The sequence below is a fragment of the Pyrus communis genome, chromosome 9, assembly GCF_041283825.1.
Source record: "Pyrus communis isolate YQ-2024b chromosome 9, ASM4128382v1, whole genome shotgun sequence".
Classification (NCBI taxonomy): domain Eukaryota; kingdom Viridiplantae; phylum Streptophyta; class Magnoliopsida; order Rosales; family Rosaceae; genus Pyrus; species Pyrus communis.
The window spans coordinates 22,139,875-22,152,271 of NC_142573.1; the positions used below are offsets into that span (position 1 = coordinate 22,139,875).

At 37.2% G+C, this 12,397-nt stretch overlaps 1 protein-coding gene across 3 annotated transcripts; it reads right to left on the minus strand.

Moving 5' to 3' along the window:
* Positions 1-2,916: 2,916 nt before the first annotated feature.
* LOC137740162 (P-loop containing nucleoside triphosphate hydrolases superfamily protein) lies at positions 2,917-12,152 on the minus strand. 3 transcript variants are annotated; one of them, XR_015966806.1, is made up of 12 exons: positions 11,599-12,014; positions 11,008-11,091; positions 10,366-10,428; positions 9,850-9,963; positions 9,557-9,618; positions 7,422-7,476; positions 6,972-7,173; positions 6,038-6,144; positions 5,713-5,768; positions 3,893-3,985; positions 3,395-3,552; positions 2,917-3,178 (listed from the first exon to the last, which is right to left on the minus strand). XR_015966806.1 is itself a non-coding variant. In XM_068479981.2 (11 exons), the coding sequence occupies exons 1-11, from the start codon at positions 12,028-12,030 to the stop codon at positions 3,445-3,447; spliced, it is 1,302 nt and encodes a 433-aa protein (XP_068336082.2). In that variant the 5' UTR covers positions 12,031-12,152; the 3' UTR covers positions 3,230-3,444. The 3 variants fall into 3 exon arrangements, 2 of the variants coding, with proteins under 2 accessions (XP_068336082.2, XP_088556453.1); XM_068479981.2 differs by lacking the exon at positions 2,917-3,178 and having other exon boundaries at positions 3,230-3,552; positions 11,082-11,091; positions 11,599-12,152; XM_088700327.1 differs by lacking the exon at positions 2,917-3,178 and having other exon boundaries at positions 3,230-3,552.
* Positions 12,153-12,397: the final 245 nt, after the last annotated feature.

The window sequence follows — 12,397 nt, forward strand, 5'->3', positions numbered from 1 at the left end:
GGGGGTGGATTGTAACATCCCACATCACCTAGGGGAGTGCTCCTTGTATGTATATTCCCATCTCTACCTAGCACGAGGTCTTTTGGGAGCTCACTGGCTTCGGGTTCCGTAGGAACTCCGAAGTTAAGCGAGAAGGAGGCTAGAGCAATCCCATGATGGGTGACCCACTGGGAAGTTGCTCGTGAGTTCCCAAAAACAAAACCGTGAGGGAATGGTAAGCCCAAAGCGGACAATATCGTGCTACGGTGGTGGAGCGGGCTCGGGAAGTGATCCGCCCCGGGCCGGGATGTGACAATTGGTATCAGAGCCAATCCCTGGCCGGAAATATGCCGACGAGGACGTCGGGCCCCTAAGGGGGGTGGATTGTGACATCCCACATCGCCCAGGGGAGTGATCCTTAAATGTATATTCTAATCCCTACTTAGCGCGAGGCCTTTTGGGAGCTCACTGGCTTCGGGTTCCGTTGGAACTCCGAAGTTAAGCGAGGAAAGGGGCTAGAGCAATCCCATGATGGGTGACCCACTGGGAAGTTGCTCGTGAGTTCCCAAAAACAAAACCGTGAGGGAATGGTAAGCCCAAAGCGGACCATATCGTGCTACGGTGGTGGAGCGGGCTCGGGAAGTGATCCGCCCCGGGCCGGGATGTGACAGGTAACATAACTCTAAAATCATAATTAAAAATCTTACCACATGTTAAATTTTGATTGAGTCGTAGTGCCATTAGGCATTGTCCAATGTCACGTTGAGCCCCACATAAGTTTTTCTCCTTGACGGAACTAGGTTTGAATTAATTACGCAACAGGAGTATTTTGGTGAACTATTGCCTCAAATTTTAAAGATTTATTTCATTAATGAAGGATTTTGAGAACTTAGTTAACTTTCATTCATTGAATTCTCATATTTAACCTAAGTAGGATTATACTTGACTTTGAGGGACTAAAAAATCAAATTGTCCTTTTGGGTCTGATTTGGGACTAGATGGATAGTTCTCAATCGCACGACTGCGTAAGCGATCTTGAGTTATAACAAAGAAATTAGAGGAGTTTTAAGTTGAGTACTTTGGTAAGTTGGAAAAATGCCTTAATACATCAAGTGCTTTTTATTTGTGTGGTACATGAGATCATGACACGATGAATCTGTATCATGCAATCACTGTTTTTGAGTATTTGTACATCATGTAGCAACGTGGTACATGAGATCGTGACCTGGTAAATATTTATCATGTGATCACTACTTTCGAGGTCGATTGGTGTTGTAGTTTGACCCCCTCTTCTAGTCAGCAGAGTTATAAAGTCATAAGAGGTGATCATGCTTGATCAATCTGCAATAAGAAGGATTTAGTGTTGGTCATGTGGGTACACGACCCCATAAGTTGTAGGTATGAGAAAAACTGTGTCGCTCCAACCCTAGCACTCATAAATATAAAATAGATGATTAAATACATGTGTGGGTGGAAAGAGAGTTCAATTAGATAGTGTGAGAATATTGTAATGTGGTTTTAACAATGAGAACCATACTGCTAGAACCAGTCATATATTATATGGTTTGTCCAACCAAAAGGATGATGATGAAGCATCTTTCATGTTCTCAATGGTGTTGAAAATTTGAAATTTCGAACAATCATGCTCTACTACTTTCCTCATTGGGTTTATTCTTGAGCAATGAAAAGGAGCTGAAGGGCAAGTGATGCCATCCCAGCTAATCATATCATTTTCTTAATTAACCTTAAACCCATATTAAGCACACGATTAATCAGAACCACATCATTTTAGAGTTAAAATCCATTAAAAAAATTAATTTTAAGCATCTTTCTTTATCAAAGGCATCCATGCTTTAATGATTAATCCATAGCCAATGAAACCAGATAGCACAAATCGTCGTGTATATTCTTTTAGCATTTTTCTTGATACAAAGCGCTAACCCTTGACAAAAAATGTTACAAAATTTATTCAGTTAAATTTGTTCACTAAATGACGTGTCATATATGTATCAATACATATTGGTTGTAGGACAATACGTTCCTGCTTCCCAATAAGGAGGAAATTCCGCATTCCATTTTTATTGTGACATCATTTAATTATACAAATGTCATAATTAATTTTCATTAATTTTTTCATCATCTGAAAATCGCTTGTAGATAAATTTCATAATTATCGTCATCATTATCCTTAGCTATAATAAAATTAAACCAGCCTCAGATTTGAGTCAGTTAAAAACTATGACGTGATTTGATAAATACAATTTGGATACTCCATTTTCAAAGTCACATGAAAATTTAATATAGAATTTTTGTTTACATAATCTGAATATATAATACTGCACACTTAAATAGATAATGGGGGACAAAAAGTTGACAACATTGAAACCAAAACATGAATGGCCACGTATTGACGTCCTTGGTAGTTGGTTCCATGTAGGCAAGAATAAAAACTGTTTTAATCAGATTTTAAAAATAATAAAAAAAATTGTAATTCTTTAGAGATGGTGGTGGCTTTTGCAGAACCAAGACCTAAACTGCCATAATGAATGTTCTTAATCAACCAAGCTATCAGTCTCTTCTTGATATGGTCGTCCTTGATTATGCTTTGAAGAACTGATTCCATGTTACAAAGTTACAAAGATCTTAGCTTAAGAAATAATTAGTGGTAGGAGATTTGCAGGTCCTTAGAATTTCTTCTATATTTGTGGAGGTTAATTTCTCTTCCCCTCGATGCGCCATTCATCTAGCTTTCTTGTTGTCCAAGATTCTTAATTAGGGGGCACATTGCTCTCTTGGTGTGTCCACAACGGGCCAAAGTTGACCTAATTTGAAGCACATATTCTGTCTGAATTTAGTGAGGGATAAGTGACATTCAGTTCAAGCCAAATATGACCCGAAGCGTCTAAAGAGGTTCCTCTTTTTATAAACAGAAAGAACTTCAAGGCATCCCGAAGATACGGTTTTGGGATTCTCACTGACTTGCTTTTGGATTCTTTTCGACGAACACGATCATCCACCAAAAATGAATAAAAATAGAACAATTTAGATATCCAACTGCGATCGAATAAAGATCCTCATATTATCATTCGTTTGAGCATTAGTTTATTAGCTGAATCTGATTCGCAAGGTGTTGTCGGCCTTGGCAGGCAGTTCAAGAAGAAGGTCTTGAGCATCTGCTGCTAAAAGAGTTGTCATAAACCTATGATATGTTGATACACTAACATTACCAACAGTCCAGAAAGCAGAAACATAGAAGAAAACAATATTTGGTGATCCACGTGAGGAAAAACATGGTTCAACATTAGCGATTATCGAACATTCTCCTGTTCGGAGATTATGGTGAAACAAAGGCAGACCATAACATTTGTACAATTCCAATTACGCAAACACAACAAGCCAGAAACATTGAACTCACCCGTGCATAACAAAGCATTATGGGACGACATAACAATGGCATCTCCATTTCTAATCGTCCATGTTCTTCATGTATACCTTTGAAAGTTTGGTTTCCATTATCAACTGCTGTTCTTTGATCAGAGAATAACCTGATTCAAGTAAGGCCTCCATTGTTTGCTGCACAAGGGAGAGGCAAACCCACTCAATGCATTAATCCTACTAGAGAAATTTTATTCCAACCAAATGAGTTACGAGACGCATAAAAATGCTTCAAATATGTTGCATAGTTTTCTAAAACCAGACAAGGTAGATCATTAAACTCCTATTCATTTTATAAAATAACAGAAATCTGTTGCACTATACTTCAATCTATTTACATTTTGTATCTGAGATGGCGAAAGTATAACCAGTTCACTGATGGATGTACAAAATGAACAATCATATCAATCAAACTTTTGAACGTTTTTATAGGATGCAGGTTTGGAAAGCAAACATCGGTTAAAGTTGATAAGACTACCTCTGGAGGAGTAAACACGGGAAGGCTGTCATTTTTCCTTCCCTTTATAAGTTTGTTTCCCAGACTTTCAACACCTCCGATATCATCAACCCACTAGGAGAAAAAAGAAATTAGTTAAGACAATAAATGCACATAAATAATTTGAAAATTTTACAAGAAATAATATGACTTCTAGTACCAGAAAATGTTGAAAAACAAGCAAATCCAGACCAATTTTAAATCAGAACAGGAAGATTTGAGCTGTTAGAACTCTCATTGTTAAGTTTATATTGGCAACATCTTTGGAAGCCTAAAATTCCTGGGAAGCTTATCAATTTTATGTGGAGAGCTGTCAAGACTTGAGAGTAAACTTGTGGATGCAGCTGTGTACAAGGTGTACCTAAGAGGGGAAACTTGTGTTCACTAATTTCTTGTTTGCACATGAGATATGGACTAAGGCTTTCTTTGATGTTTTTGCCACTTAATGGTGATGCTCCTTCTCTTATTAGTGTTTGTCTAGCTGCCAACATCTTGTGGGTTGTGTGGAGGTGAAAAGAACATGGTAATGCATGAAGGACATTCACGACCAGCCCAGGTAATTTATCAACATGGAGCAGACTTGTAGGAGTTCCAGACAGCAAATAGGAGATCCGTTGGGGTGGGGATGCATCACCTATAAGGGTCCTGGGAGGCACTGCCAAGGGGATGGTTTAAGCTTAACATAGATGGGATTGTTGATCCTAGTTTGGGTCTTTGTGGTGTTGGTGTTGTAGTTTGTATGCACAAGGCTAGTTGATGGGTGCTTTGGCAGCCAACTGCTAATGTGTCTATCCTTGTGACTGAATTGCATGCTCTTTATGCTGGCATTCCTTCCGCTACAAATGCATCCGTCCTTTCGTTGATTGTCAAACGGATTCTTTGAGTGTGGCTAATTTTGTCATTGTGCTGATGAGTGTTGGTCGGTGGAGGGAATCTGACAGAAGATACTACGCTTGTCTTGGCTAAATTGCTGGTTATTTCAGTAACTTTCAAGCCAAGAGAGAGTAATATGGTCGCTGGTCGTTTTGGCTCACTTTGCTCTCTATGAGCAAGGGGTCCACATTTGTTGATGAATTGTTTTGCTAATGAATTTCCTGTAATTTTTCTCCTATTTAATTCTGTGGAAGTTTTCCTTTTAAAAGCAAAAAAAATAGTTTTCCTTTTAAAAGCAAAAAAAATAATTACGATCTAAATGAAATATGAAATTCTGTTTCTTATAATTATTGTGCTAATTAGTGGCTCATCATTTTAGTCCCTCAAATCTTTGACAGTAAAGGTTACAACATGATTTATCCTGTTTAAGTTTTTGAGATTCCGTTTGTTGGTTTCCTTTTAAAAGCAAAAAAAATAATTACGATCTAAATGAAATATGAAATTCTGTTTCTTATAATTATTGTGCTAATCAGTGGCTCATCATTTTAGTCCCTCAAATCTTTGACAGTAAAGGTTACAACATGATTTATCCTGTTTAAGTTTTTGAGATTCCGTTTGTTGGCTATTCATCAACTAGTTAGGCAGGAAGACTTCGAGAAGCTGGAGCATTAAAAACTATAAATGATCCTCAGCAGGTTAGGCATTAGATATGAAGACTCGGCAACAATTTAGGTATTATTTATCCTACGGAGATCATGTCAATCCTCCACAGTAATTAAAATGAGCACTACGATATCCTATACCCAAATGCCAATGGGTAAAACTATGGATTTCATTTGCTTAATGACAGATACACTATGAATCTTTGCATTTGACATGGTAACTTGTTGCAATGGTCTAACAAATTTCAAATCGGGAATGTCATATACCTTAGAAATTGACCGGTCATATGTTCGAGACCTTAGAGCTCCATAGAAATCTAGCGCTGCCCAATCATCAAAAGAAGAAGAATAAGAATAGTACAAAAGTAACCACGACGATAATAATACTAACAACAACAGCAATAATAACAATAACAATAACAATAATAAAAATAAGAACAAGAAATAAAGTAGAATGCAGAAGTCTTCAAATTTGATCAACAGCCTTTGGTGAATCCATGACATCCAGAAATTGAAATTCCATGTGTTTGCTCAAAAGAAATTTAAAGGCATTGATTTTGTGATTAGATAGAAGGCGATAACAGAGGGATACCTTGATTAGGAAATGTGTCCACAATCCTTACAACTTCATCCCTAGATATGCCATCTTTCTCATACATTCTGTGAACAATATTAATAATGTCCTCGTGGTTAGGCTGCCTGTTTCAGATAAATATCAAACAAAGGTCACATGGATCTGTTACATATCGTGGAGAAAAGGAAAGGAAATATCAAACATACATATAATAGCATTTGACACATAACACAATAATAAATGATACAGTGTGGTCAATTGGAAAAGAATTTAATTAAGAATAACACTACAACAAATCAATTTCAGAATATCAAGAACTATATTTGGTTTACATTAATTTCTAACAATACTTTAGCACAGTAATTTTGGAAAATTAGTCAAATGTTTACAGAAAGAAAGCCCAGTGCATTTGACAGAGTCACGAACAGGCAAAAAAGGGCAAGAAAAGGTGTCTGAAATGGATACGAGGCATGTCATTCACTATCTTGTCGTGATTTATTGCCCATCATGAGGAAGAAATCACTTCACTGGGAAACGCATGTTAAAGGCATCCATCTGCCTACAAACATGGATGAGAAGGTAACGGATTTTCTTGACCAAATTGATTGAATTTTCAATGTAAAAGGTCTCAATGTATATATTTTGATTTTTATTCTAACAACGATTCACACTGATAAGAGGAAAATCAATAAGAAATTTTGATGCCATTATGAATGGTTAAGGCACAAATCTCCAAATCAACTTCTCCTTTTCGTGTGCAAGTTTGAAGATAGAAATTGGATATATTTAAAACACTTCATAACAAACATCAAGTTTTCATCCAACGCAGGGGAGCTAGATGTCATTGCAAATTGATTTATCCATGCAAATCAGCAATTAAAAGCTCTTAATCCTTTGTTAAAAATCACATACCAGCAAAATGAAAATGAAAGTTCATTAAACAATCACATACCAGTAAAACTTTTCCATCCTTCCATCACGGATTAAGGGAGCATATATTTTTGACAAATCGTTTCCAGTAACAATGATAGGAACTCTGTTTGTAATATCTGAATCTCGCCAGTCTTGTCCAATACTAACTCTTGTAGGATTATCACAAAGATTCATCAATGTTCCGACAACAATTTGATTGTTGACTGTCATTTGAGTGTTGCCTAGAAAAAAAATAGACAATAACACATCACTAAAAGTGAAACATGAATGAAAACTAAAAGGTCAATTCAATCATTCCTACACCAATGACTAATGTTGGGAACGTATAACTAACACCATACATAACTGATTTTTCCCAACAAAAGAAAATTCCAAGAAAAAGTTGGCACTATCATATTTATGTGCTTAATGCTTTCCTTTCTCTCTTTGTAAGTTATTGAATTTCTGGTCTAAATTAAACAGTTCTCACCAAATCTACCAAGGCCAGCATCAATGTCATTGATCATCAAGCAGCTCATCTTGCCCTGCAATAGTCAAGAAAAATTAAAAATCCATAGAAATGTAAAGACAGTATGAAACAAATGATGTCCAACAATGAAGCATAATTAGCACGATCCAAACATATATAGACTGTAACAAACAACTATTTTGTTGTGTTGTCATCTGTGAATAAAATTAACAGTTCCAAGAAGACAATAAAATTAACAGTTCCATACAACAGCCTCCATCTTCAATTTATGGTCAAAGATCTAACGGAGAACAGCCCCCATCTTCAAGCTGAACAGATCCTCTCAATTACTTTTCAAATGGATTTTAAGAGGTGATATTTAGAATCGTAGCCCTTGAAGAACGATTCCAGCTTAAAAGCAGCAGAGTTGACACAGTGTGCATTTGGCGACAAATTAGAACGGCAGTTCTTTGCTTCATGTGCAAATGGAGGCTCAAATGAGTTAGGGGTGAGGATTAGAGATCAGGAAGTACCAAAGAGTGACAGCTTTCGCTACCTAGGATCTATCTTGCAAAAGAAGGGAGAGTTGGATGGAGACCTCAACCATAGAATACAAGCTGGATGGATGAAGTGGAAGAGTGCATCCGGCATGTTGTGTGACCGTCGTATGCCACTGAAGCTCAAGGGAAAATTTTATAGGACAGCAATAAGGCCAGCAATGCTTTATGGCACGGAATATTGGGCGGTGAAGCATCAACATGTACATAAAATGGGTGTAGCGAAGATGAGAATGCTTCATTGGCTGTGTGGGCACACAAGAAAGGATAAGATTAGGAAGGAGGATATCCGGGTAAAGTAAGAGTAGCTGAAATTGAAGGAAATATGAGAGAAAATCAGTTATGGTGGTTTGGACATGTGAAACAAAGGCCTATTGACGCTCCGGTTAGTTGATGCGATTACAGGATAGAGGTTCAGGGTCGAAGGGGTAGAGGAAGACCTAGGAAGACTTTGGAAGAGACTATAAGAAAAGACTTAAGAGTACTTGGATCTAACGGAAGACGTGACACATAACCGAGCGCAATGGCATTCTAGGATTCATATAGCCGACCCCACTTAGTGGGAAAAGGCTCTGTTGTTGTTGTAGTTCTTTGCTTCATGTCCCAATTCTAAATTTCTCTATATGGTGTAACTTATCCGTAGTTTTTCATATAGCCGACCCCACTTAGTGGGAAAAGGCTCTGTTGTTGTTGTAGTTCTTTGCTTCATGTCCCAATTCTAAATTTCTCTATATGGTGTAACTTATCCCTAGTTTTCCAGTTTGCATTATCAGTGTCCTTCTATCTACCAACCCTTTCAAACACTGTCATGATTGCATAGAATTTCATCCCTAGCATTGAGGAGAAAAAGGACAAAACATAAAGCACCTAAAAAACTTCTTTGTAGATTTTCACAAATATTTCAATACTCTGCAACCTCGCTCAGTTTCTGGCAACTTGGTAGTCTTAAATACCCTTCCGCAATGCCTTGTCAGTATACTTTAAAGTCTAAAACATAAATTTCATCTTAAAACTTAGCTCACTAAATTGATCCTGTAGGCGTAATCACTGATTTTCAAGATGGTTCCGCATATTATGCATGGAGTGTCTAAAAGAGACTTAAAGAAGCTTTGTCGGACACATATGCATCAATGCATGACGTACACCAGAGAAGAGAAAAATTGAATGCGCTAGTCTTTGAGTTAATCTTTTAATGCAGCATCTACTTTCTTATAGAAAGAATACGAAGGTATTACTACTACCCGCAAAACAATTCTTTGGCAGGCCTATCGTCCACAGGATTTGGAAGATAAAAGGAACTAATTCTGCTCGTGCTTTCTTTCATACTTTGGGAGAGCGCATCTCCCTCCCTCCCTGTGTCTTAACTATTCTAAAGAAGTCAGGTAATTTTCGCAGACCCAACTCAATAACAGAAAGAAAAAAAAATATAGAATCATAAACCAAAGAAATATTGCATGAAAATGATCAAAAAGCACTATTTAACTTCACAACCCAAGACATACATATGGATAAACTTGCATGGCAACGTCAAACAGCACTATTTAACTGCATAATCCCAGACATACATATATTAACAGTGAAAGTAGTAGAGCTTCTAACTTGGTTCTGGACCACTTGAGAAGCTGTTCTATAGCGTTCCCGTATCAATTTTCCCGGTTCTCCTGCAGTGGAACTTATGATTATATAAAGCCTGATTCTACAAGAAATTATAAACAGGGTAACAAATCTTCCATTATCCTTGCAGTATGCCAGCTCAATTACTTGTTTCAGATCAGTAGAAGGAGTTCCCAAAGAAATGAACAAATTCAATTGAAGATATGTATTGTGGGAAATTCTACAATAAAAAAACAGCAAAAATTTTAGGAAGTAACTTTATAATCGTAGAAAGTTACCTGCTCTTTCTGATTCCAATTCCCCGGCGGACATAATTACAGGTTCAACTCCCATGGCTTGGAATATAAGTTCAGTCTGAAATGATTTTCCTTGCCCTTTTCCTCCCCAAATACCTATATGATAAAATGCTAAATTTTCAGAGGACATATCCTGTTAATGTGTCACCCCGAAAGACTAAACTCATTATCACTCATTCAGAAGATATTAAAAAAGTAGGTTAGGACTTAGGAGATAGAGAAGTTTTAAAGTAAGATTCTAAAAGTAACCACATACAAAAAGTTGGACGACCAGTGTTACAAAAGGAATGAATGTGACTTTTCAATATGTAGTAATTTGTCAAAACATCTTAAGAATCAGATTGATAACTCCAAGAGGAGAAAAAAAAAAAATGAAACATGATCAAGTAATCTTAACATGAAATATCAATGACCAAAAAGCTTTATGAAAACTATCAACAAAAGTTCAACAAGAACCCACAAAGAATAGCCGCTAAAGATTATAGTTACTGTATATACCTAGGATTAATGGAACTTTAGTATTTAGAAGAGGAGCAAGGTAGTTCTTCGCAATATGGCATACTGCATTGGGAAAAACAACACACGCACATAAGATTACAACAAATAACTATAGCCTCGTGTCTTTGATGAGCTGCGCAAAACATGAAAGTTTCCAATGGTAAAACAAGAAATTTTCAATTACAGATTCCATAAGGAAACACAAATCATGAGTACAAAAATCCTGATAACTAGACACCTGAGGGAAAGCATTAAGTGTAAATGAAGAAACTGGAGGTATCTGGTACAGGCTCTTATAGTGTAAACATAGCTATTAATATTAAAAATATTCCACTCAAAATTTGTGACAAAGACATGCACAATGAACCGTTATTGTACAAGGTGTGGTGGTGGATGGACAAATTAATCTTATTAGAAAATTTTAATATAACCTTCCTTTCATCTTAGCTACTAATAACATATGCGAAAAGACAAGGATTTTGATTCGGCCCTAAGCAAACTGATCAAATACCAGATAAACTTTTATTTTTGTTCAAATTTGCAAAACAAATGTCCAAACACATAGCATGGCCACCAAAATGACTGCAAACAAGTATTGGAAAAACCATGTCAGGAAGGTGACAAAAGTACAGCGATTTTTACCAAGCTTTTGTACTGCTCTGACCTGAATCATGACATTTTTATTTTAATCTTTTGCCCAGTTTCATAGAACTTACCAACTTTATCCTGTGAAACAGAAAGGCAACAAAAAAGAAACATAAAATCACTGACCAGAAATTGTCAGATTAAATTCATAAGCGTTAAGACATAAAAATTAAGCAAAAACATCAATGGATATGTTCTAAACTGACAAACCCATAATGAAAAATCATCAAAATTCCCACCAATTGCGCATTCAATCATAAGTAATGGCATTAATTCCGACAGAATCAATGCAGTTGATCATTGGATTAGCATCTTAAAATCTGTTGAATCAGAAATTAATCAATTTCACAAGAATTGAATCACGAGATAATTGGAGCAATAGTCCCTTAACTTTAGTTCAATTGGAGCTTTGGTCCTGAACTAAAAATTCGTGAGTATTAGTCCTTTTGGCTAAGTCCGTAAGAACTATCCATATTTTGCCCCTTTAAACCGTTTAGTTTGGATGGAAGCTTTAAAGGACCATTGCTCCAATCTCTATTGAATCAAATACAAACCAAATAATCAGAAACAAGCAAAACATGATCATACCATGAACAGAGGCGCAATATAATAATCGCCTTGAAGGTACTGGAAGGACCGGGTGACCCTCTGCCGATAATCAAACACGATATCGGAGTCTCGGCCGAGAAACTTTCCGACGAAGAGGTCGTCGACGAGGCCGGCCCGGGCACCGACGGCGATGTTCATGTTATCAGCCTCTTTGCCCAACCTGTACAAGTAGTCGTTTCCCTCGGAGTCCTTGGCCTCCCACGAGGACTGGTCAGAAAGCCGCTTCTTGTTGGGCCCGCCGCCGCCGTCGCTGATGGTGTCATTGGTGTCGGTCTGAGGGTCTGGGACGGAAGAGGGGGTTGTGGAGCAGCAGAGAGAGGAAATGGGGAATGGGGTTTTGGTGGTGGGAGGAAACGGGAGGGAGAAGATTGGGGATTTGGAGAGAAATGGGTAGCAGCTGCAGAGAATCATGGCTTTGAGGATTTTTGGGCTTTGAATTTTTGCGTGCTTTATGCCTTTGAGAGTTGGAGGAGTCTGTGAGTGTGTGATGGTGATGCTTTGGCGCCACAAATTAACGCAACCATATCCTCTGGTGTGGACGGTCGGGAGGGAATTTGGTAATATCCAACTTTAAGGTTGCGGGAATAAATTAGTTTCACACTCTCGTCGAATATTATTAGAATTTAACACCATTTATGTTGGTATATTTATTACAGTATAATATTAAATGACAATTTTTTTATTTCTAGGATGCTAAGAAGATTTTCTCAAAATGTGACTCTTTATGAATTATACGCCACATCTTCTTTTTGGCATAATATTTTATAATGTTAGCATG

What these genes read in the sequence shown, in the direction of transcription:
- LOC137740162 (XM_068479981.2), bottom strand. Translation starts at nt 12,030, where the DNA reads ATGATTCTCTGCAGCTGCTACCCATTTCTCTCCAAATCCCCAATCTTC. An exon ending in TAAAGTTCCATTAATCCTAG is followed by an intron (nt 9,964 to 10,365) that starts GTATATACAGTA and finishes TTTATCATATAG; the next exon opens with GTATTTGGGGAGGAAAAGGG. An exon ending in TGCTGGCCTTGGTAGATTTG is followed by an intron (nt 7,174 to 7,421) that starts GTGAGAACTGTT and finishes TTTTTTTTCTAG; the next exon opens with GCAACACTCAAATGACAGTC.